General features: G+C 38.7%; 6 protein-coding genes and 4 long non-coding RNA genes across 11 annotated transcripts in view; 5 read left to right on the plus strand and 5 right to left on the minus strand.

Annotated features, from left to right (window-relative positions):
• LOC103509381 (endoplasmic reticulum-Golgi intermediate compartment protein 3-like) overlaps positions 1-2,889 on the plus strand; it is a 7,694-nt gene extending 4,805 nt beyond the window's left edge. Inside the window, exons 5-7 of the mRNA XM_026823737.1 lie at positions 1,130-1,184; positions 1,466-1,618; positions 2,316-2,889. Of these exons, the coding sequence (XP_026679538.1) occupies positions 1,130-1,184; positions 1,466-1,618; positions 2,316-2,460 (353 nt within the window). The 3' untranslated portion in view covers positions 2,461-2,889. The remainder of the gene's footprint in view (positions 1-1,129; positions 1,185-1,465; positions 1,619-2,315) is intronic.
• Positions 2,890-3,624: 735 nt separating this feature from the next.
• On the minus strand, positions 3,625-7,232 carry LOC103509382 (cytoplasmic dynein 1 light intermediate chain 1). Its single transcript, XM_026823735.1, has 7 exons — positions 7,096-7,232; positions 6,779-6,993; positions 6,268-6,397; positions 5,583-5,876; positions 4,575-4,816; positions 3,726-3,924; positions 3,625-3,674 (listed from the first exon to the last, which is right to left on the minus strand). The coding sequence occupies exons 2-7, from the start codon at positions 6,896-6,898 to the stop codon at positions 3,625-3,627; spliced, it is 1,035 nt and encodes a 344-aa protein (XP_026679536.1). The 5' UTR covers positions 6,899-6,993; positions 7,096-7,232.
• Positions 7,233-7,910: 678 nt separating this feature from the next.
• LOC113467520 lies at positions 7,911-8,906 on the minus strand. Its single transcript, XR_003391575.1, has 2 exons — positions 8,373-8,906; positions 7,911-8,214 (listed from the first exon to the last, which is right to left on the minus strand). It is a non-coding gene; the product is annotated as an uncharacterized LOC113467520 (long non-coding RNA).
• Positions 8,907-9,882: 976 nt separating this feature from the next.
• On the minus strand, positions 9,883-11,841 carry LOC103509371 (reactive oxygen species modulator 1). The gene is made up of 3 exons (XM_008473981.3): positions 11,650-11,841; positions 10,960-11,104; positions 9,883-10,506 (listed from the first exon to the last, which is right to left on the minus strand). Exons 2-3 carry the CDS (start codon positions 11,085-11,087, stop codon positions 10,398-10,400), a joined length of 237 nt encoding a protein of 78 aa, XP_008472203.1. The 5' UTR covers positions 11,088-11,104; positions 11,650-11,841; the 3' UTR covers positions 9,883-10,397.
• Positions 10,624-11,071, plus strand: LOC113467521. The gene is made up of 2 exons (XR_003391576.1): positions 10,624-10,740; positions 10,874-11,071. It is a non-coding gene; the product is annotated as an uncharacterized LOC113467521 (long non-coding RNA).
• Positions 11,842-12,517: 676 nt separating the features above from the next.
• LOC103509373 (endoplasmic reticulum-Golgi intermediate compartment protein 3-like) lies at positions 12,518-13,780 on the plus strand. Its single transcript, XM_026823739.1, has 2 exons — positions 12,518-12,725; positions 13,579-13,780. The coding sequence occupies exons 1-2, from the start codon at positions 12,526-12,528 to the stop codon at positions 13,721-13,723; spliced, it is 345 nt and encodes a 114-aa protein (XP_026679540.1). The 5' UTR covers positions 12,518-12,525; the 3' UTR covers positions 13,724-13,780.
• LOC113467522 lies at positions 13,606-13,932 on the minus strand. Its single transcript, XR_003391577.1, has 2 exons — positions 13,847-13,932; positions 13,606-13,751 (listed from the first exon to the last, which is right to left on the minus strand). It is a non-coding gene; the product is annotated as an uncharacterized LOC113467522 (long non-coding RNA).
• Positions 13,933-16,244: 2,312 nt separating this feature from the next.
• LOC103509372 (cytoplasmic dynein 1 light intermediate chain 1-like) lies at positions 16,245-19,684 on the minus strand. Its single transcript, XM_008473982.3, has 4 exons — positions 19,634-19,684; positions 17,587-17,785; positions 16,474-16,789; positions 16,245-16,378 (listed from the first exon to the last, which is right to left on the minus strand). Exons 1-3 carry the CDS (start codon positions 19,682-19,684, stop codon positions 16,518-16,520), a joined length of 522 nt encoding a protein of 173 aa, XP_008472204.2. The 3' UTR covers positions 16,245-16,378; positions 16,474-16,517.
• A 167-nt stretch (positions 19,685-19,851) lies between these two features.
• LOC113467523 lies at positions 19,852-20,472 on the plus strand. Its single transcript, XR_003391578.1, has 2 exons — positions 19,852-20,059; positions 20,207-20,472. It is a non-coding gene; the product is annotated as an uncharacterized LOC113467523 (long non-coding RNA).
• A 23-nt stretch (positions 20,473-20,495) lies between these two features.
• LOC103509383 (pre-mRNA 3' end processing protein WDR33) overlaps positions 20,496-23,354 on the plus strand; it is an 18,672-nt gene continuing 15,813 nt past the window's right edge. For both annotated transcript variants that reach the window (XM_026823741.1, XM_026823740.1), the window contains exons 1-3: positions 20,496-20,772; positions 20,918-21,202; positions 21,515-21,784. In XM_026823741.1, coding sequence (XP_026679542.1) covers positions 20,933-21,202; positions 21,515-21,784 — 540 coding nt within the window. In that variant the 5' untranslated portion in view covers positions 20,496-20,772; positions 20,918-20,932. The remainder of the gene's footprint in view (positions 20,773-20,917; positions 21,203-21,514; positions 21,785-23,354) is intronic.

Consider the following 23,354-nt stretch of genomic DNA (forward strand, 5'->3'; position numbering starts at 1 on the left):
TTAGATAAGCTGGTGTATTTCCCAATCGCTATTTCGGTATTCGAATTTCGATTTTTCCTTTTCTTCATAACCTCAAAAATTTGAAAATCTGAAATGTTTACATTTTTCTCTATGACGTCATTCCCGTTCAGAAATGCGGAAACAAGCAATTTCTGGAGACCTCTCATAATTTAATCAGCCATTTAAAGTATTTAAAAGGTGCAATCTTGTACTTTACCCAAGTATGTAAAAAGTGATTGTCATATACATACTTACTAGCTATAACATAGATGGTGAGATTTCTTACCTTAAATGAAACTGTCCAAGTTGAACTGTAGGTACTCTTGAGATTCCAGTTTTTCAAACAATAATCAGAACTTCCGCATGTGTACGTATTTGTCCTATTTTACTGATGAACTTTCAAAAGATAAGCTGGTATATTTCCCAATCGCTATTTCGGTATTCGAATTTCGATTTTTTTTCCTTTTCTTCATAACCTCAAAAATTTGAAAATCTGAAATGTTTACATTTTTCTCTATGACGTCATTCCCGTTCAGAAATGCGGTCGCAGTGAAATGGAATGAACATTTTTATTTGAGGGAATTTTTAGTGGGATTTTTTTTTTCTCCCGTCGGGAAATCCGTCTCCATGCTCCATGAAATATCGCATGGATATGTTGAGATTACTCATTACGAGTACCTACTGCATACGTTGTCAGAATATGGAATCCGAGGCTAATTATATTCACTCGCATCTGAAAAATTAAATATTCCACCTTCTCGTGTCATAAGCATATTAATTAACCAAGCTATAGGAACATGAAAGGTGCTACTAATAAAGTTGAAAGAAGAAGTGCGGAAATAAGTAGGCAGGAATCTTCTACCTAGAGTAGGTAACTAGTCCATTAGGTACCTAATACATTGAAATATGATGTCCAGCATTACTTACCTACTGTTTGTAGGTTTTTAAGTATATTATTTCGGGAATCCATTTATTTAGAACTTCGGGTAGTAGGTAAATTTTTCATGTAGCTCTGTAGGTAGGTTAGTAGGTACCTATTTTACTGAAACTAATTTCAATGTTAAATAAATGAATTTTCTTTCAGGATCACGACAGTCCTGCTTAACCAAAATCTTTCGTCGTTTTCCAGGTGCCTCCATGTTCAACTACTACATCAAAATCATTCCCACCATCTACGAACGGCTTGACGGATCCGTCTGTAGGTAGGTTATAGTAGGTACCTATTTTACTGAAACTAATTTCAATGTTAAATAAATGAATTTTCTTTCAGGAACACGACAGTCCTGCTTAACCAAAATATTTCGTCGTTTTCCAGGTGCCTCCATGTTCAACTACTACATCAAAATCATTCCCACCATCTACGAACGGCTAGACGGGTCCAAACTGTTTTCCAATCAGTTCTCGGTCACCAAACACTCGAAGACGGTCGGTGCGTTCAGTGGTGGAGGGGATGGGGGTATGCCAGAGACGGATCCAAACTGTTTTCCAATCAGTTCTCGGTCACCAAACACTCGAAGACGGTCGGTGCGTTCAGTGGTGGAGGGGATGGGGGTATGCCAGGGATATTCTTCAGCTATGAGCTGTCACCGCTCATGGTTAAGATCACGGAGAAGTCCAAGTAAGTATGACATTTTTCCCCCTCAAGTTTGAGCTAAAATTGACTTGGCAAATACGTACGTATGTACAGGTAACGAGCTATTAGTTGACCCCTGGATTTCCCCTCCGACGCATAAATGTAGAAGATAATGCGGCGGCTCATGGCTTACATATAACAAACAGGGTTAAGAGTTCGAGCACACCAGTCACATTGAAAATATCATGCCGCCTTTTTTAAAACTGGTTCATTGCCCATTCCGAGTTCAGAGGCCAACTTATAGCTCGTTACCTGTACGGCTGAACTTTTCTTTATAAATACGTCTGTAAGCGAGAGTTTTGAGAGCTAAGGTCACCCATATTTTAGGTGTATTTTGCTCTCGGGGAACTAACCAGTCTAACCACCACTGCTCCATTTTCTGTAGAGCCGTGGTCAATTATCCAGTGTTCAGTAAATCAGTATCCTGAAAGGCCAGCCTTGTTAGCTTGGAGGGTAGCGCGTTTGCCTTGTAAGCGCTAGGCCGCGGGTTCCATTCCCGCCCGTAGCGGATTTTATCCTAAACGGATAAGGTTCGTTCTTGGAACGGCTGGCTTTCTCCTATCCTGTCTTCCTTCTCTCTTCGCATTCGGGACGATAAGACCTTGGCAGTTCTCTATCAAAGGTTCGCGAAAGGACAATACACCTATTATCAACACTATCTCCCCTGTTGTTGTTTTCCCAGATCGCTTGGACACTTGTGGACCAAAATCATGTGCAACATCAGCGGCACCTACATCACGTTTATGTTAGTCGATGCGCTGCTTCATTCTTGTGTCAAGAAAATCTCCAAGGTGGAAATTGGAGGCAAAACGGTCACCAAAAGATAATGCGGGGAGGTGAATACTTGTGCTTTACCTCCGTAGTGGATATCACACGGGCCAGGCAATCTCAAAAGTGGGATTAGTGGGGATGGTTCAATTCCCGAAGGGTTTGTCGAAAAAAATTGAAAGGTAGTCTTTACCCGACCTACATTACCTTCAATTTCAGTCTATGTTTATGGCCTAGCAAACTTAGTTTTCCCATTGTTATTCTCATTAGATCATAATTTTGTATTTTTATTTATGTATGTATGTCTTTTGTCCAGTCCTAGTAGCTTAGTGAGTGGAAGAATTTGTTATCTGAGGAAGTGAGGTTCGAATACACATAGACATGAAATATGTATGCCATTAGAGAGGCACTTCTAAAAAAGAGCTGTGAGCTTTAAGAATTGACAATTCTTATGTCTATATTTAAACGTGATAAAAATGTTCCAAGCCTTAATTTTAATTTTTTTTTTTTTTATCCCAATTAGCAGCTTTTTATCAGTGTGTTAAAGCCCGTTCCCATCTGTCGCGGGTTTCATCCGATTTTTTTTTTTTCTTCCGAATGTCCTTGTTTTAAATGACACGTGTTGCCACTACAGACGACACGATTTTTTTTCCCCAAACGACACAAAATGTCCTTTGTAGGCAATGTAATTTAAATGAGTGCTCCCACTTACGCACGACACGATTTTTTTTTTTTTTTCCAAACGACAAGTGGGAACGGCCTTTACAAGGTCCCGGGATTTTTTACTTTCCGAGTAGACCAGCATAGTCTGGCTGGGGGACTTTAGACAGGGCGTAGATCAGCATAGTCTGGCTGGGGGACATTAAACAGGGAGTAGACCAGCATAGTCTGGCTGGGGGACTTTAAACAGGGAACAGACCAGACTGAAATTTCCCTTGCTAAAGAATTAGCAAAGGTTGAGTGGGAAGGGCATCCACTCGTAAAATTTTGTAGCCAAAACCAAATGTCAGCCTAAAAGCGATCACCCTACTGAAGGCTGAAGAAAAACGCAGACCCCGTCTAAACCTCGAAAAAGGCGAAGAAGAAGAAAAGGTGCTACTCGAATAATGGTGCAATATGGTAATGTGTGCTGCTATATGGTGCTACTTGACTAGGTATAAGAACAATAGGCTACAACTATTAACTGTGGTCAACTTCCCCATCCGTGGCACAAGCTCCGGCTTTTACGGATGGAATGCCATTTGATAACTATTTATTTGATGAGAGAATTGTTCTGAAAAAACAACAGGTAACTGGAAACTTATAAAATAAATAAATAACTCACCATTGGATTTACTAAGCGGGGATTGTGCAGTCTTTTTGAGGAGGAGAGAATTGAAGAAGCTAGCCAGGACGCCTTCACCCCCCGGCGTTGTGGCTCCCACCTTGGTAGGGTCGATCATCTTCTTGGGCGAGTTGGCACCACCGCCCTGCATAGCGGGGGAGTTGGAGAGACGCCGATCACCGGTCTTCTGAACACCCACCTGTGAGAAAAACACATGGGAAATAATGGAAAAATAAATACCGAACGTAGAGTGTAAGTAGGCACAAAGTCTATTTTTAGAACACTTGTTATATGTCCAATTGTCCATGGTTCAAAATTCAAGTACATATTTAGAGATCAGACAGTTGTATGTACATATTTAAAGTTCAAAGTTTAGACTTTGAGGGTAGCGCACCTGCCGTAGGAATCGACAATTTTTTCATAATTTTTACCCATTTGCAACTCCTCCATTGTCCATGGTTCATACAAAATTCAAGTACATATTTAGAGATCAGACAGTTGTATGTACATATTTAAAGTTCAAAGTTTAGACTTTGAGGGTAGCGCACCTGCCTTGTTAGGCCTAGGTCCCGGGTTCGATTCCCGCTCGGAGAGAACTGTATACTGTATCCCAAACAAGGTATGGGATACTTTATCCTATTGTTACGTGTACGTGGGCGTGAATGGCCTCTAGACGCGTTTTGTAACACTATCTTGTCCTCTTTACCTTTTTGATTTCGGAACAATAAGATTTCCGTTGTTACAGTTCCCTCTCTTCTCTTAAAAACCTCTTTTAAAAATGAAAACCCGTTGAGAACCTCAAGGGGTTCTTTATAGTGACAGCTTTTCCACCCAACTCGTTTGACTCACCGGGGTTCGTATTTGGGGCAAACTATTGTCTTGTCGCGTCGTCGGGTTGGCTGCTGGGTTCTGCTGTAGAAGAGCCAACTGTCGCGCCAGGAAGCTTTGTTCATCCTCGACCAGAGTGTCTTGCTCGCGACTGATCGGTTTCCGTACGATAGGTTTGGTAATAACGTCAGTGTAGTAGTCGTCCGGCTTAATGCTTTGCATGTTTTCGTACAGGATGCCGATTTTCTTCATGTTGTCCCAGCCTGGAAGAGGAAAACCAAGGATAAGTAATGCGAGAGAAGATTTTTTTCTCATGAAATTCCTATGTGTAAATGGATTCTTCAAATGAAATTGATCCCAAGGGCAAGGAAAACCTAGACCCTTGACCTGAAGGCATGTGATCACTCGACCACCAGAATCCAGTATGTACTACTGGACCTAGAAGAGAAGTTAGGGGAAGCGCTAGGTCGCGAGTTCAATTTCCGCTCGGCCTATGTGTAAATGGTTTCTTCAAATGAAATTGATCCCAAGGGCAAGGAAAACCTAGACCCTTGACCTCCAGAAGGCATGTGACCACTCGACCACCAGAATCCAGTATGTACTACTGGACCTAGAAGAGAAGTTAGGGGAAGCGCTAGGTCGCGAGTTCAATTTCCGCTCGGGGTGAACTTTATCATAAACAGATAGGACCTATTCTCGTATCGGCTGGCTTTCATCTATTTCCCCCCTTTTTTTTCCTTTTAGGCGCTTTAACACTAAGGACGTTCGCGCCATATGTCAACTTTACAGGAGCAAGAAAATCCTTTTCTCGAACAGCAAACTCCAAACTCACCTGAGGGAATGAGCACAGCGTCTTTCTCGACAATAAGAGCGCTAAACAGATAGGATTTATTCTCGTATCGGCTGGCTTTCATCTATTTCCCCCTTTTTTTTCCTTTTAGGCGCTTTAACACTAAGGACGTTCGCGCCATATGTCAACTTCACAGGAGCAAGAAAATCCTTTTCTCGAACAGCAAACTCCAAACTCACCTGAGGGAATGAGCACAGCGTCTTTCTCGACAATAAGAGCGGACGTTCGGAACGGGAACCCATACAGACGATGTGCCAGATATTTATACAGGAGGTCACAGTTCTTATCTTCCTTGGCCGACGTATAGAACAGCCCCGCACCGAACTTCAAACAGAACTTGCGTATGTATTGCTGCACGAAATCGAAATGTTCTTCCTTGTAGTAGAAATCTTTCTCGAGAGTGCTCATGTAGTCCGTTTTGGTCACCACCACGACTATGTCTACACCGAGATTCCTTTCTAGAATACCTTCGCCTGGAATAACAGAAACGGAAGAATAGAATAAATAAAAACTCAAGAGTTCAATCAAGTGTGCCCGGAGGCGCGCGAACGTCAAGAGTTTGCAGCAACGCCCGGCCTATAATAATTGGCTGCTTTTTTTAATCAGTCAACAATCCTAACTATCTTTCTGTCAAAAACTTCTATGTTACAAACTTACCTAGGGGCAGACCTTGTTCTTCTTCGTAGTTTCGAGATATTCGCCTGTTGGGTAAACTATTGTCACCATCTAAATCATCACGAGAATAGAATAAATAAAAACTCAGGAGTTCAATCAAGTCCGGCCTATAATAATTGGCTGTTTTTTTTCAATCAGTCAACAATCCTAATTATCTTTCTGTCAAAAACTTCCATGTTACCAACTTACCTAGGGGCAGACCTTGTTCTTCTTCGTAGTTTCGAGATATTCGCCTGTTGGGTAAACTATTGTCACCATCTAAATCATCACCTTGGTCCACATACTCATACCATCGCTTGATAGAACGCTGGGTCAACTCCTGAGAAAATAAAATAAGAATGAGTATTTTCTCTGTTTTACATCTATTTTTGCACACTTGGCCTTGTTGCTTAGAGTGCAAATAAATAATTACATCTATTTTTGATTATCACCACTTAACTACAACTTAAATAGGGTCAGTGTTTCTTATCAGTCTCTTCCAGGCAGCCCTATTGTGCACCTCATGTGCTGATAATTTTTACTTTCTTTTCTCAATCAGGTCTTATTTATTATTTATATTTATAAATAAGACCTATAAATAAATAGATTCACACAATCTTTCCACCTTTTCTTCGGTCTACCTTACCCTTTTCCCCCCTCATTTCCATTCTCTCAAGGTAGACATAAATGATTAGGTACTGCATTTTCATACTTCACTTACTTGATAGTCATGTGCTCCTATGTTCAGACTGTCAATGTGATCTTGCAGGACCGAGGCCCAGTTATGCAGTTCATCGATAATGTTCCATGGTGTTGTCATGGAAACCACAAGCATGACCATAGTGTGAGGAAGCGTTTCTTGATTGAGTGCAAACCGGAGAAGATTTGAGTGAGCAGGTTCCCCATCCAATATCCATACCCCTAGCCGAGTGTGATCTGAAGAAGAGAAAGTGTGAATGACATGTTTTAACACATAGTTAAAGCACCTAAAAGGAAAAGAGTAAAAAAGAAGAAGAATAAGTGAACAAGATGACTTACCCTCTCTGTATTCATCACTGACATTAATGTAGGCATATTCTAAAGCCAGGCCTTTTTCAGGACTGTCAATTCCTTGTAATTTGGCTATCAAAGTTGTTTTTCCTGAACTATTATCACCTGTGGAAAGGAAAATAAATATGTTTAGTAAGTATTAATTAATGAAAAAAAAATTCTGAAATCACTTTTCAATCGACATTTTATTAAAAAGTTACCGTTTGGAGAATGAAAGTAAGGTTGTCTCTTTGAGACTACAACTCTTGAGAATAATTATGATATTTTCCCTAACACATTTTTAAAATAAAATAAATACATCAGTAGAAAATTAGCGCGAATTTGGTTTAGATAAACATACGTATTACTGTATTAGTAGAATATGTCTAGAAGATCATAGAAGAAGTGTGATTGACAATATACTCCGATGCAAAACAAAAATAAGGCACTGCTTTCAAAAATAGTACACATGTTGACTTTCTAAAGAAGCGAATTAAGCGAAATTAATATGTATAGGTAGAGGACGCAGTAAAAAGTTGAAAAACACCATCCTTAAAGAAATAGAAGAGAGAAAATTGAATGCACCCCAATATTTCCTTATTAACTTGTAAAGGTTCCCGACACACGTCATAATACTAAGAAGGTAAAAAACACATACTTATCAGGAGTATATTGCCAATCACACTACCATCATTGAATCTAAGTACAAAAACATCATAATATGGACTATTTAAAAAAAAAGAAAAAAAAAAAAAAAAAAAAAAAAAACACGCGTAAAAAAAGGTTGGAAAAGGAGGGCCCAAATTTTAAAAAAGGAAAACAATACTGCGTGATAAAAGGTTCGAGAACGTAGGGGCCAAATCTTGAAATAGGACTCATTTTGAAGGCAAACTTAATATGACAGAAGTTTTCAAAGTAACTAACTTGATAGTACAGTGATACTTCATAATCCGACCCTAAATATTACCAAGCTGCGCAAAAAGTAGGTATAATTAACCTTGAGCTCTTGAAAAATTAGCAGTCCATTTGTTCTCTTTATTCCCCTTTCTTCAATAGAAAGAAATTAAAGAAAACCAATGATAACTGTTGAGGTATTAAACAGCCCTAAAAAAATTCAATTCACTAACCCTTTTCTAGAAAGAAAAGTCCAAAATTGACCAAAGTCGAAAATAAGTTTACTACATATAATTGATTCGTATTTTTCGTTCGTAAATATTATCCTCCTGGGCACAGACAGGACCTGATTTAGCAGCCAGGCTAACTCTTGTCTTTTCAATTCACTAAACCTTTTCTAGAAAGAAAAGTCCAAAATTGACCAAAGTCGAAAATAAATTTATTATAATTGATTCGTATTTTTCGTTCGTAAATATTATCCTCCTGGGCACAGACAGGACCTGATTTAGCAGCCAGGCTAACTCTTGTCTTCAATCGCATTTTTTACGGCAGGACGGATGTTAAAGTCACCAACGTTCCTCAACATAGTGCAATAGTCCTAAATTAAAATGAACGCGGCACACAAGGGATCAGGAAGAGACCGCCTGAACATAATAACCCTCAACACTGAAGTACGTTTAACAGTGTGATTCTCCTTTTGCTTATTCAATAATACCGCGATGAGATTTATCCTCTACTTGGTTAGACCTGTATTCAGAGAAGCTTACTTAGTCATATTTTCCTTTCGGAATTTCTCTTCTTCTGAAGCTCGCTTCCCCTCTTTTTCCTACAGATTCGTAGAAGCTCAACCCATCCTTTAGGGCTGTACAGCCCCTACACCTAAGCCTCAGCCTGGCTTTTTGTGTATGACAAGGTATTCCTACGGTTTAGTATTACAATATCGATAACAATTTAACTAGGCAATTTATATCTCCTTTTTTATTTCTAATCGAAGAAGGAAAAGAAAATCGTTATTATTATTTTAAAAATGCGCTATGTAAATATTAAGTTTAATATAATAATAAAACTATACTAAAGGAGTAAAACCAACTTGTATAAAATTAATGTTTTGTTTTTTCATACATAACTATATGTATCTCTGGCTAGTAATGTTTTTGTTACCCTCGGATCTACAGCCTCATGTTAAAAAACAATTTGGGCTTCTGCGGTAGAGCAGATGAATGAAAAACGTCTAAAAAAAGACCAACATGAGACTGGGGGGGATCAGTTCTAACTTCTTTTAACGTTACTAATCTATGTATTTAGAGGGTTCGTTAAAAAAAAAAGAATTGAAAATTAATGCATGACGTGATTGAGATAAAATTTATTTAAAACAGTAAACAAAAATCAAATACATTACATTAATTTCCTTATTAATTTGAGAATTTGACCACAATAATAGTAGTAGCCCACTGCTGGAGTAAAGGGACTTTTCAGTCCTATGCGAGCAGTATAAATAAGCTTTCCTTATTATAGGTATAGAGGATAAGGAAAGTAAAAAATCCCGGGACCTTGTAAAGGCCGTTCCCACTTGTCGTTTGGAAAAGAAATCGTGTCGTGCATATTGCATAAGTGGGAGCACTCATTTAAATTACATTGCCTACAAAGGACATTTTGTGTCGTTTGGGAAAAAAAAAATCGTGTCGTCTGTAGTGGCAACACGTGTCATTTAAAACAAGGACATTCGGAAGAAAAAAAAAATCGGATGAAACCCGCTGATGGGAACGGGCTTTAATACACTGATAAAAGCTGCTAATTAGGATAAAAAAAAAACTTTAAAATTAAGGCTTGGAACTGAGCTAATTTAACATGGCTAGAGCTAGAGACCATCACTCCGGTGTATAGCAGATACAAAAAGACATCTTTTCTTTATTCTGCTATCGCCATTCGGCGAAAGCTAAAGCCGCTACAACAACATGCATTACAATCTAACATGTGTTCATATAAATATAATTATGTGTAAAGGTATTGCATATGTACATTGTACATATATCACATGAATTACATACAACACCAAGTAGGTATTTGCACTTGTGATGCACATTTTCTCTCTAAAATCATACCTAGGTTCTTTAGAGCCAACTACTACAAGCCTGTTGCCCATGTTGGAAATGCTTTTTGCCTCACAGTCATCAAGATTTTTTTCTTTTGACACTTGAATATCTCAATATCTGTATCAAATTTCCAGAGGTCACCAAAACCAACTTTTGATTTTTCCCTATTACAACTAAAACTAAGATATACAACAATACTTAGTCAAAATGAGGCAGAATTGGGATTACTAAAATTTAAAGCCTTTACATGTTGAAATGGAACAAGGACAGTTTTGCTTAGAATAATCATGTTAACAGTATTCCTTCTTGCTCACTAGTGCCATATCAACATCTTATCCCAGCACCTATTGCCATGAAGGTGCCAAATGATCCCCCTCCTTGCACCATGACTTTGCCAACATTCTTCAACAGTTCTGCTCCTCTCAGTCCATACCTACAGGGGGAAAAAATTCCATCATAAGTAATATGTACCAACTTTAATTCTTTGACTGTCTTTCCTTCAAATGCCTACCATAATAATTATTATTGGCTTGAGGTATTGTATAGGTTCCCTCTCAGTCCATACCTACGGGGGGAAAAAATTCCATCATAATCAATATGTACCAACTTTAATTCTTTGACTGTCTTTCCTTCAAATGCCTACCATAATAATTATTATTGGCTTGAGGTATTGTATAGGTTGTCCTCTCAGTCCATACCTACAGGGGGAAAAAATTCCATTATAATTAATATGTACCAACTTTAATTCTTTGACTGTCTTTCCTTCAAATGCCTACCATAATAATTATTATTGGCTTGAGGTATTGTATAGGTTGATCCAAACCTCTCATGTTTCAAGTTTTTGTAATTCAAGAATTATTTATTGCTTGTGAAGAGATCTTTTTACCTCAGTGCATTGAATCCACCAAATAGTCCTCCAGTTGCCATCCCAACACTGAATCCTATCATGAAACCAACTTTCATTCGGTCAAAACAACTTGGTTGTCCAGCATATGCCCCTACTGGAACCGGCATATTTGTTTTCAAGGAATCTGGAAACATTAATTCATTAATCATAATTTTATTTACACCGGATAGGTTGTAAAGACACCCCCATCTGCCCACTATGTAATCTGCAAGCAATTATGAACGCAGAACATTTATTAATATGTCCTGGCCTTTCAAACAACGACAACTTGGTAGCAAAGTATTGGGATGCACGAGGGAAAATGACCTAATAGTCAACTCCGAGCATTTGAAAACAACATTTTTATTTGGTGTCTTGGAAGTATGTAATAATACTTTGAGTTAACTCAGTTTAAATAAACTGATAATGACACAAGAATTAATAATATTACTCTCTCCTTACATCCTCCTCTCCCTCAATAGTTCTGTTTTTAATTATAGTACTTACCAAGTTCCAAGTTGCAGTACTTGCTGTGTACTTGTGCAACAAGCAATTTCTGGAGACCTCTCATAATTTAATCAGCCATTTAAAGTATTTAAAAGGTGCAATCTTGTACTTTACCTAAGTATGTAAAAAGTGATTGTCATATACATACTTACTAGCTATAACATAGATGGTGAGATTTCTTACCTTAAATGAAACTGTCCAAGTTGAACTGTAGGTACTCTTGAGATTCCAGTTTTTCAAACAATAATCAGAACTTCCGCATGTGTACGTATTTGTCCTATTTTACTGATGAACTTTCAAAAGATAAGTTAGATAAGCTGGTGTATTTCCCAATCGCTATTTCGGTATTCGAATTTCGATTTTTCCTTTTCTTCATAACCTCAAAAATTTGAAAATCTGAAATGTTTACATTTTTCTCTATGACGTCATTCCCGTTCAGAAATGCGGTCGCAGTGAAATGGAATGAACATTTTTATTTGAGGGAATTTTTAGTGGGATTTTTTTTTTCTCCCGTCGGGAAATCCGTCTCCATGCTCCATGAAATATCGCATGGATATGTTGAGATTACTCATTACGAGTACCTACTGCATACGTTGTCAGAATATGGAATCCGAGGCTAATTATATTCACTCGCATCTGAAAAATTAAATATTCCACCTTCTCGTGTCATAAGCATATTAATTAACCAAGCTATAGGAACATGAAAGGTGCTACTAATAAAGTTGAAAGAAGAAGTGCGGAAATAAGTAGGCAGGAATCTTCTACCTAGTAGGTAACTAGTCCATTGGGTACCTAATTACCTAATACATATTGATTCTATTGAAATATGATGTCCAGCATTACTTACCTACTGTTTGTAGGTTTTTAAGTATATTATTTCGGGAATCCATTTATTTAGAACTTCGGGTAGTAGGTAAATTTTTCATGTAGGTCTGTAGGTAGGTTATAGTAGGTACCTATTTTACTGAAACTAATTTCAATGTTAAATAAATGAATTTTCTTTCAGGAACACGACAGTCCTGCTTAACCAAAATATTTCGTCGTTTTCCAGGTGCCTCCATGTTCAACTACTACATCAAAATCATTCCCACCATCTACGAACGGCTAGACGGGTCCAAACTGTTTTCCAATCAGTTCTCGGTCACCAAACACTCGAAGACGGTCGGTGCGTTCAGTGGTGGAGGGGATGGGGGTATGCCAGGGATATTCTTCAGCTATGAGCTGTCACCGCTCATGGTTAAGATCACGGAGAAGTCCAAGTAAGTATGACATTTTTCCCCCTCAAGTTTGAGCTAAAATTGACTTGGCAAATACGTACGTATGTACAGGTAACGAGCTATTAGTTGACCCCTGGATTTCCCCTCCGACGCATAAATGTAGAAGATAATGCGGCGGCTCATGGCTTACATATAACAAACAGGGTTAAGAGTTCGAGCACACCAGTCACATTGAAAATATCATGCCGCCTTTTTTAAAACTGGTTCATTGCCCATTCCGAGTTCAGAGGCCAACTTATAGCTCGTTACCTGTACGGCTGAACTTTTCTTTATAAATACGTCTGTAAGCGAGAGTTTTGAGAGCTAAGGTCACCCATATTTTAGGTGTATTTTGCTCTCGGGGAACTAACCAGTCTAACCACCACTGCTCCATTTTCTGTAGAGCCGTGGTCAATTATCCAGTGTTCAGTAAATCAGTATCCTGAAAGGCCAGCCTTGTTAGCTTGGAGGGTAGCGCGTTTGCCTTGTAAGCGCTAGGCCGCGGGTTCCATTCCCGCCCGTACTCACCGCATTGGTTCTTCAGGACCCAAATGAAAGTCGATTCACACCTACCCAATATTGGATACGATACGGATACAGAGCTGAGTGTATATAAATGAGGCATTAGAGTATCAGAATCGCCCTAACCCAAAACAAGACTTTTCAACTCCCGCCCGTAGCGGATTTTATCCTAAACGGATAAGGTTCGTTCTTGGAACGGCTGGCTTTCTCCTATCCTGTCTTCCTTCTCTCTTCGCATTCGGGACGATAAGACCTTGGCAGTTCTCTATCAAAGGTTCGCGAAAGGACAATACACCTATTATCAACACTATCTCCCCTGTTGTTGTTTTCCCAGATCGCTTGGACACTTGTGGACCAAAATCATGTGCAACATCAGCGGCACCTACATCACGTTTATGTTAGTCGATGCGCTGCTTCATTCTTGTGTCAAGAAAATCTCCAAGGTGGAAATTGGAGGCAAAACGGTCACCAAAAGATAATGCGGGGAGGTGAATACTTGTGCTTTACCTCCGTAGTGGATATCACACGGGCCAGGCAATCTCAAAAGTGGGATTAGTGGGGATGGTTCAATTCCCGAAGGGTTTGTCGAAAAACCGTAATACCTCCGTAGTGGATATCACACGGGCCAGGCAATCTCAAAAGTGGGATTAGTGGGGATGGTTCAATTCCCGAAGGGTTTGTCGAAAAACTTTTCAACTTCAACACCCTGACTGCGAAAGCATATTCCATGGTGTTCCACAGATTATTGTATTAAAACATCTCCCTTAACATGAGAGACAGACTCTCTCATTCTTGGAAATTTTCATCGTTCTTTCAGGAAACCATTGAAAAAAACTGGCCCGTGGTAGCAAGTGTGGTGGCGCCATTACGCCAAAGAGTAAATAATGGCCTCTGTGCTGCCTCTTCGCGCAGAGGGGCATAATAAAATACGACTCTACTCTGCTTGATTAGTAAAACATCTTGTGAGAAAATGTCCAACACTATCATGTTTCAGAACTAAGTGCATGGTACTGAGCCAGGCCAAGCATTCACTCTTACTCCAATAGCATTTCAATGTAATAGCTGACAGTGTAAATAAGGTGTATTGGTATAGTTGTCATAAGAGAAAATAAAAATACGGCTCTACTTGGTATCATTATTAAAAAGAAGTCTTGACAAAGAATCCCTTCTTACCTAATTAACAAAGAGATTTCCTATTTACTTTGTGGCTCCCAAATTTTTTCAACTCATATTATTTCATGTTACTGTTATGTTAATCAGCTTAACATATTCATGAAAGAATAGGTGTGTAATTTTAAGGTAGGTCACCCAGGTTCTGAGTCATCTAAAGTTAGAGCTTCTCACGTAAGTTCAAATTTTGGGTATGTGTGGAAAGTATAGTGGACTGATGAGTGATTAAGGCAGTGCTTTTGAGAGACCAGTTTTATAAAGATAGAAAGAATAGAACAGAAAATAATTTTTGTAAAGTTGGAGAGTGGGAGTGAATGTTGGGTAGAAAGTTAGTACTTACCATAGGTTTTCATCTTCATCAATGTTATCTTTCTGGGTGGACTCATCCGATAGCCCATTGAGTGTGTTAGATGACATGTTCATATCATCAGAATTAAACGGCAATATCAATCTTCTATCTCCTTATCAGATAAACTTTCAGACAGAAGAAAAAGTTCACATGAAAGAAGAGAGATTTGAAGATGGAAATCTTCTGAAATCAACATGAGCCTTGCTTTTTTTTCAAGGAAAGGACAATGATTTTTATTTTTGTATTGAATTGGTAAATACTAAATAAATAATGGGTATTAGTGCGTTCATCAATTGGATGGTTCGTCATATTTTACTATCGTAATTACCAGGCGAGCCTGATTACGTATAAAAGTCCAAATTATGTGAGTTTTGTTTCAGAATTGATATTCAATTTCGGAACATACATACACGAAGCTGGCGGTTTTGCCCACAAAAAGCACTTTTGTTTCTTCAATCCTCATCGATCAATATTTGATGGAGGGAATTTTCAGTATTGAAGGGTGTAGGGTTTGTTATAGACACGTGCTTTTTAATAACTTCACGAGAAAAATCACATCTTCCGCTCAGGGCTCCTCATTTCTGTGGAGTTTTCAGAAATGTTATTTTAAGACCTGAAACAAAATCACGCTTGCTCTGTTCTTCCATGTTTTTCTGAATGAAAATTTTCCTACATGCTTTCTCTCACCCTCGGTAGATTAGTTAAGGTGCCCACCTGGTAGGTGGGAGTTCGTGGGTCGAATCCCAATAGAGACATGGAAATTTACCCTTTTTTTATTTTTTTGTTTGAGAATTTGACTACAAAAATTGTAAAGCTTACTACTTGGATGAAGACAACCTTTCTCATTCGAGCAGTATGAATGAGCTTTCTTATGCTACTCTAATCGTCCTATTAGTGCAATAGCTAAGACATTAGATTTCATAACATAACGGAGGGGACTACGGTTCGATTCCCGGCATATCATTAGGTCAAAGCAAGACTGGAAAAATCAAGTTAAAAAAAAAAAAATCATAATAGTAGGTTATCAATGCCTTTGTTTTTGATTCTCAAATTGTTGTAATGATGAAATTACACCAGAAGAGCAAGCGATTGCCGAGATGGTCACCCATCCGGATACCAACCATAAGCAACGTTGCTAAACTTCAGTGATCCATCTTGTGAATTTACTCGTAAATTAGCAAAATGGGACTATGGCCGATCAGGCTTGGTGGTTCCTCTTCTCACCTACTTACCAATTGAAAACACCTGCGATTTGAGAAACGAGGACGTCGAAAATTATAAGAAAAAAAATAATAAATTGGCACAAACATAAAATAATAAATGTCTATACAAAGAAAATAAGCTAAACAACAGTAATAATGTCTACACACGTTCAACTTCAACACCCTGACTGCGAAAGCATGTTCCATGGTGTTCCACAGATTATTGTATTAAAACATCTCCCTTAACATGAGAGACAGACTCTCTCATTTTCATCCATCCAGAAAACCATTGAAAAAAACTGGCCCGTGGTAGCAAGTGTGGTGGCGCCATTACGCCAAAGAGTAAATAATGGCCTCTGTGCTGCCTCTTCGCGCAGAGGGGCATAATAAAATACGACTCTACTCTGCTTGATTATTACTATCATCGCGTATCGTACCCAACATCAGTAAATCAGGCTTTATGACGTTTCCGACGTATGATTCTCGGCGTGGTTCTCACTATGATTAGTAGTAAAACATCGCGTATCGTACCCAACATCAGTAAATCAGGCTTTATGACGTTTCCGACGTATGATTCTCGGCGTGGTTCTCACTATGATTAGTATCTACATGATTAGCAGGGGCGGTCTCGGTCTCCTCATACAGGGCACTGTCAGACTCGGTCTTAATATGAGGTTCGTCCAGAAGCGACTGGATAGGCGAAGACATCATGCTCTTCTTCTTGGTCAGTCGGTCTAGCTCGGCTGCCGCGTCGCACCGCATGGCTACCTTGTCTGGATTCGGCGTGGAGGTAAGAAGCGAACTGTTTGGAGAGAATCCGGGATCTGTGGAGAGAAATAAATGAAAAGTTCCATTGAATAGGTGCTACTCGAATGCCTTAGGCGTAGACCGAAAGGCGTAGACCAGCATAGTCTGACTGGGGGACTTTAAACAGGGCGTAGACCAGCATAGTCTGGCTGGGGGACTTAAACAGGGCGTAGACCAGCATAGTCTGGCTGGGGGACTTTAGACAGGGCGTAGACCAGCATAGTCTGGCTGGGGGACATTAAACAGGGAGTAGACCAGCATAGTCTGGCTGGAGGAACAGGGCGTAGACCAGCATAGTCTGACTGGGGGACTTTAAACAGGGCGTAGACCAGCATAGTCTGGCTGGGGGACATTAAACAGGGAGTAGACCAGCATAGTCTGGCTGGAGGACTTTGAACAGGGAACAGACCAGCCTGAAATTTCCCTTGCTAAAGAATTAGCAAAGGTTGAGTGCGAAGGGCATCCACTCGTAAAATTTTGTAGCCAAAACCAAATGTCAGCCTAAAAGCGATCACCCTACTGAGGGCTGAAGAAAAACGTAGACCCCGTCTAAACCTTGAAAAAGGCGAAGAAGAAGAAAAGGTGCTACTCGAATAATGGTGCAATCTGGTAATGTGTGCTGCTATATGGTGCTCCTCGACTAGGTCTAAGAACAATAGGCTACAACTATTAACTGTGGTCAACTTCCCCATCCGTGGCACAAGCTCCGGCTTTTACGGATGGAATGCCATTTGATAACTATTTATTTGATGAGAGAATTGTTCTGAAAAAACAACAGGTAACTGGAAACTTATAAAATAAATAAATAACTCACCATTGGATTTACTAAGCGGGGATTGTGCAGTCTTTTTGAGGAGGAGAGAATTGAAGAAGCTAGCCAGGACGCCTTCACCCCCCGGCGTTGTGGCTCCCACCTTGGTAGGGTCGATCATCTTCTTGGGCGAGTTGGCACCACCGCCCTGCATAGCGGGGGAGTTGGAGAGACGCCGATCACCGGTCTTCTGAACACCCACCTGTGAGAAAAACACATGGGAAATAATGGAAAAATAAATACCGAACGTAGAGTGTAAGTAGGCACAAAGTCTATTTTTAGAACACTTGTTATATGTCCAATAGATCAGTTGCGCTTACTTGGGTGAGTTTCTCAAATTGTTGTAATGATAAAATGATACCAGAAGAGCAAGCGATTGCCCAGATGGTCACCCATCCGGATACCAACCATAAGCAACGTTGCTAAACTTCAGTGATCCATCTTATAAATTTAAATTAGCAAAATGGGACTATGGCCGATCAGGCTTGGTGGTTCCTCTTCTCACCTACTTATTGTTGTTACCAATTGAAAACACCTGCGATTTGAGAAACGAGGACGTCGAAAATTATAAGAAAAAAATAATAAATTGGCACAAACATAAAATAATAAATGTCTATACAAAGAAAATAAGCTAAACAACAGTAATAATGTCTACACACGTATCTAAGAGATTTCTACATGTTAAGATGCTGTATTCTGGGTACATTTAGATACAATGAAAAAGTAAAATAGACAATACCTAGTTGACTCCTGACTGGAGAACGTGTGAAGGATCGATTACATCTGGTGATTTTAGTCGTACCCATTTTAGACAAATCCTGATCACTCCATTTCTGAAGTCAAAGAATGTTGACTTCAGTGCCCTTTTGTTGCTCCATCTTTTATTCTATTCTATAAGCTGGAACTAGAAGGCTCTACATATTATTCCAGTCTAACAGTATGTCTAGGTGTTACCTATCCAATCCTGACAGATATCAACAAGACATTTTCTAACCTACGATAGAATCTCTCTCAACACACGTGAACATTAGAAAACCAACTCCCGGTCATTATTCCAGTCTAACAGTATGTCTAGGTATTACCTATTCAATCCTGACAGATATCAACAAGACATTTTCTAACCTACGATAGAATCTCTCTCAACACACGTGAACATTAGAAAACCAACTCCCGGTTTTATGTTGAAGAAAAAACCAAGACAAAATATCGTTTGTGCTTTAAGCTAAGAAAATAAATAAATAAAATTGTTTACAAACATTCACAAGGCGAAAAAATGTACAAAAGACGAGATTTGAAAACTTGTCGATTTTACTTAATACTTCGATTTATTATTTCGTCGCTTTCAATGTGTACCGACTCTACAACATATGACTTGGTAGGAAAAATGAATGTTGCCAACAAAATTGTGTAGACACAAATAATCTCATATTTTCCAAACACTGAAATAGTTGAATTCTGAAATCACTTTTCAATCGACATTTTATTAAAAAGTTACCGTTTGGAGAATGAAAGTAAGGTTGTCTCTTTGAGACTACAACTCGAAATCTCTGAAATCTTGGGAACTTTTGAAGTAATCTGATTTGCGTTTACATCGACAAAGAAAAAATTTCCCCTAGAAATAAAATCCCTCTATAAAAAAATCCCTTGTTGTGACGTCATACTGAAAATGAAACGTTGCCGGTTGCAAGGATACGGATTTGAAGAAATCGTAAACAATCAAAATGGCGTCCTAAAATTTTATCGTTGAACACGCGAAAATTCTGAAATCTTGGGAACTTTTGAAGTAATCTGATTTGCGTTTACATCGACAAAGAAAAATTTCCCCTAGAAATAAAATCCCTCTATAAAAAAAATCCCTTGTTGTGACGTCATACTGAAAATGCAACGTTGCCGGTTGCAAGGATACGGATTTGAAGAAATCGTAAACAATCAAAATGGCGTCCTAAAATTTTATCGTTGAACACGCGAAAAGGAAAATTTCTTGTTTTTCTTCTCATCCTGGCAAATTTTCCGACTTTTTGTGACTATTTTTGAGTTCGTGAGTTCTTACCATCGTTTTACACTTGTCTTGATATTCATTTGTGAAATCCTTCTCCTTCATTGTTCAAAAGAAGAAGCTCGTTGGATCTCAACTGTCATTAGAAATGAAAAGGAAGAAACTTGGGTCTGCATGGATATTATGGATTGTCCTTCCTACCACTGCATCACTTTTGTAGACTTCTATGGAGGAAAATGTTGCTGACTGAAGTCTTGTTTGACATGGTTCTCTTCTCCTTCATTGTTCAAAAGAAGAAGCTCGTTGGATCTCAACTGTCATCAGAAATGAAAAGGAAGAAACTTGGGTCTGCATGGATATGGATTGCCCTTCCTACCACTGCATCACTTTTGTAGACTTCTATGGAGGAAAATGTTGCTGACTGAAGTCCTGTTTGACATGGTTCAGTGAAACCTGTACATTTTATACAAACCAAGTCTTGTAAGTAATCTGGAAATAACACCTTCTTTAACACTGTGGTGACTTCACCCCAGTACTGTTTTAATCAGTGAGCATTGGGTATAATGAGTTGGATTTGAAGTTATTTTTAAATTTCCTGTGTGTAATATTATTCATTTGTGTTTGCAGATTTCAGTGCTCAGGATGATTACAATAAATCCCGGATCCAACTTCAGTATGCCTCCACCATCAATGTCTGGTGGAGGACATCATCACCATCACCATCCTCGCGGTTATCATGGACAACAATTTCACCACAGACCTAACTTCAATAAGAATTTTCACACACCATTCCGTCCTTTCCACAAGAATCCAAACCAAATTCTGGATCCAGATTTTGATGGAAAAAAATTGCGTAAATCATCCATGAGGAAAACTGTTGATTACAATGCAGCTGTGATAAATGCTTTAGAAATTTTTGAGAATTTTGAGTTCGTGAGTTGTTATCATCGTTTTATACTTGTCTTGATATTCATTTGTGAAATAAAATTCTTCTCCTTCATTGTTCAAAGGAAGAAGCTCTTCTCAACTGTCATCAGAAATGAAAAGGAAGAAACTTGGGTCTGCATGGATATGGATTGTCCTTCCTACCACTGCATCACTTTTGTAGACTTCTATGGAGGAAAATGTTGCTGACTGAAGTCTTGTTTGACATGGTTCAGTGAAACCTGTACAGTTTATACAAATCAAGTCTTGTAAGTAATCTGGAAATAACACCTTCTTTACCACTGTGGTGACTTCACCCCAGTACTGTTTTAATCAGTGAGCATTGGGTAATGAGTTGGATTTGAAGTTATTTTTAAATTTCCTGTTTGTAATATTATTCATTTGTGTTTGCAGATTACAGTGCTCAGGATGATTACAATAAATCCTGGATCCAACTTCAGTATGCCTCCACCATCAATGTCTGGTGGAGGACATCATCACCATCACCATCCTCGCGGTTATCATGGACAACAATTTCACCACAGACCTAACTTCAATAAGAATTTTCACACACCATTCCGTCCATTCCACAAGAATCCAAACCAAATTATGGATCCAGATTTTGATGGAAAAAAATTGCGTAAATCATCCATGAGGAAAACTGTTGATTACAATGCAGCTGTGATAAATGCTTTAGAGGTATGGAAGAGGAGGATTGGTTTAGATTTTTACTAATAGTTATTCCAGAAGGTGAGAATTATGCTGTAGATACTTATTGTTTAACTCACACAGAAATAATTAGAAAATGTGCTAAAGGCACTCTAACTACCTATAGCAGATAGAGAGAACTAACTTAATAACAATATTTGTCATTATTTAGTGAGAATTATGCTGTAGATACTTATTGTTTAACTCACATAGAAATAATTAGAAAATGTGCTAAAGGCACTCTAACTACCTATAGCAGATAGAGAGAACTAACTTAATAACAATATTTGTCATTATTTTCAGGCTAGAGTTTGGCAGAGAGATTACCGAGATCGTAGAGCCTTGCAGCCTGATGTAATGTATTATCCTCATATGTTACCACCTCCAAGTTTTGAAGACAATGCTACCAATGCTGTGACCACTCGCTTTGTGAAGGCAGCCACCAACAAGATGAGGTGCCCCATTTTCAGCATGACATGGACACCAGAAGGCAGACGTTTGGTAACAGGAGCATCCAGTGGAGAATTCACACTTTGGAATGGGCTGACCTTTAACTTTGAAACCATTCTACAGGCAAGTTTAATATTTTTTAATATGAGATATTTTTTCCCCTGTTACTTTAAAGTCCAATTTTTCTTCATTCTGTTTCCTCCCTCTGAAGAAACAACAACATAATAAATTATCTTGAAAAAGTGATGGTATAACTTTGCATAGGGACATCAAGGAATTGCTGAAGAGTCAAGGATGGTAGATTTCTGAAAGTGAGACTTGTGAGTTGCTGTGCAGTCTCATATGATGTCCTATGCTACAGTAACCTTGTACATCCAGGGCCCACTAAATGGAAGCGATTTAAAAGCTCGGGTCTCAATGTTGGACGAACCAGGTTTTCAAACAGATAAACCAAAATTGAGCCAGAGCTTTGGTTAGATTTGGTCAACTTCGATACAGGGCCGTCTTTAAGGGGGGCGATTTTTCTCCTTTACTGTAGGCCAGGCTCCGAAAATTTGGAGTAAAATGGTTAGATAATGGAAGCGATTTAAAAGCTCGGGTCTCAATGTTGGACGAACCAGGTTTTCAAACAGATAAAGATAAACCAAAATTGAGCCAGATCTTTGGTTAGATTGGTAAACTTCGATACAGGGCCGTCTTTAAGGGGGGCGATTTTTCTCCTTTACTGTAGGCCAGGCTCCGAAAATTTGGAGTAAAATGGTTAGATATTCTCATACCATTGCAGCATTGTGATACGATGAACCTGTTTTTAGGGCCGAAAGGTTCATTGTTAAAGCTAATTGGGCTGAAATGGCTTGCAGCAAATAAGGTGTCCAGACGGTCACCCATCCTGTTACCAATGTTGCTTAACTTTGAAATCAAAACATTGTCTGTCGCGCTGATGACATTATAAGCCTTGCTTTTTTTTCAAGGAAAGGACAATGATTTTTGTATTGAATAGGTAAATACTAAATAAATAATGGGTATTAGTGCGTTCATCAATTGCATGGTTCGTCATATTTTACTATCGTAATTACCAGGCGAGCGTGATTATAAAAGACCAAATTATGTGAGTTTTGTTTCAGAATTGATATTCAATTTCGGAACATACATACACGAAGCTGGCGGTTTTGCCCACAAAAAGCACTTTTGTTTCTTCAAGCCTCATCGATCAATATTTGATAGAGGGAATTTTCAGTATTGAAGGGTGTAGGGTTTGTTATAGACACGTGATTTTTAATAACTTCACGAGAAAAATCACATCTTCCGCTCAGGGCTCCTCATTTCTGTGGAGTTTTCAGAAATGTTATTTTAAGACCTGGTAAGAACCGAAGATAACAGCCTAGACCACAAGGCAAAGATAGGACGGTCAGAAGTCACAACTCATGCCTTAAGAAAAATCGAGTCTTGTCCTGTACTGAGAGCCGAGTTAACGTAAACCCTATCACAATATTAACATTGCAAGTAATTCGAAAATCTAAATTACAAACATATTATTCCATACGAAGAAAAATCCTAACTTTCAAAATCGAAGATAATAACGAATTAAATAAAATTTGGAAAATGTAAAATTTTCACCAGTCGTGATTTTTTTTTTTTTTTAAGATGTTTGACAGGGGGAACTGTAAATGCTATGGGTTTTTCGTCCCGAAAT

The sequence above is a fragment of the Diaphorina citri genome, unplaced genomic scaffold (assembly GCF_000475195.1).
Source record: "Diaphorina citri unplaced genomic scaffold, Diaci psyllid genome assembly version 1.1 scaffold493, whole genome shotgun sequence".
Classification (NCBI taxonomy): Eukaryota; Metazoa; Arthropoda; class Insecta; order Hemiptera; family Psyllidae; genus Diaphorina; species Diaphorina citri.

Coding starts and splice junctions, on each gene's coding strand:
- LOC103509373 (XM_026823739.1), top strand. CDS start 12,526: ATGTTCAACTACTACATCAAAATCATTCCCACCATCTACGAACGGCTA. Junction 12,726..13,578: donor AAGATCACGGAGAAGTCCAA/GTAAGTATGACA, acceptor TTGTTTTCCCAG/ATCGCTTGGACACTTGTGGA.
- LOC103509382 (XM_026823735.1), bottom strand. CDS start 6,898: ATGGTCATGCTTGTGGTTTCCATGACAACACCATGGAACATTATCGAT. Junction 5,877..6,267: donor AGAACAAGGTCTGCCCCTAG/GTAAGTTGGTAA, acceptor CTGTTATTCCAG/GCGAAGGTATTCTAGAAAGG. Junction 3,675..3,725: donor CCCGCTTAGTAAATCCAATG/GTGAGTTATTTA, acceptor TTGTTTTTTCAG/AACAATTCTCTCATCAAATA.
- LOC103509371 (XM_008473981.3), bottom strand. CDS start 11,087: ATGCCGGTTCCAGTAGGGGCATATGCTGGACAACCAAGTTGTTTTGAC. Junction 10,507..10,959: donor GGTGGATTCAATGCACTGAG/GTAAAAAGATCT, acceptor TTCCCCCTGTAG/GTATGGACTGAGAGGAGCAG.
- LOC103509372 (XM_008473982.3), bottom strand. CDS start 19,684: ATGAAGGAGAAGGATTTCACAAATGAATATCAAGACAAGTGTAAAACG. Junction 17,786..19,633: donor AAGACAAGTGTAAAACGATG/GTAAGAACTCAC, acceptor TTTTTCTCACAG/GTGGGTGTTCAGAAGACCGG. Junction 16,790..17,586: donor CCCGCTTAGTAAATCCAATG/GTGAGTTATTTA, acceptor TTCTCTCCACAG/ATCCCGGATTCTCTCCAAAC.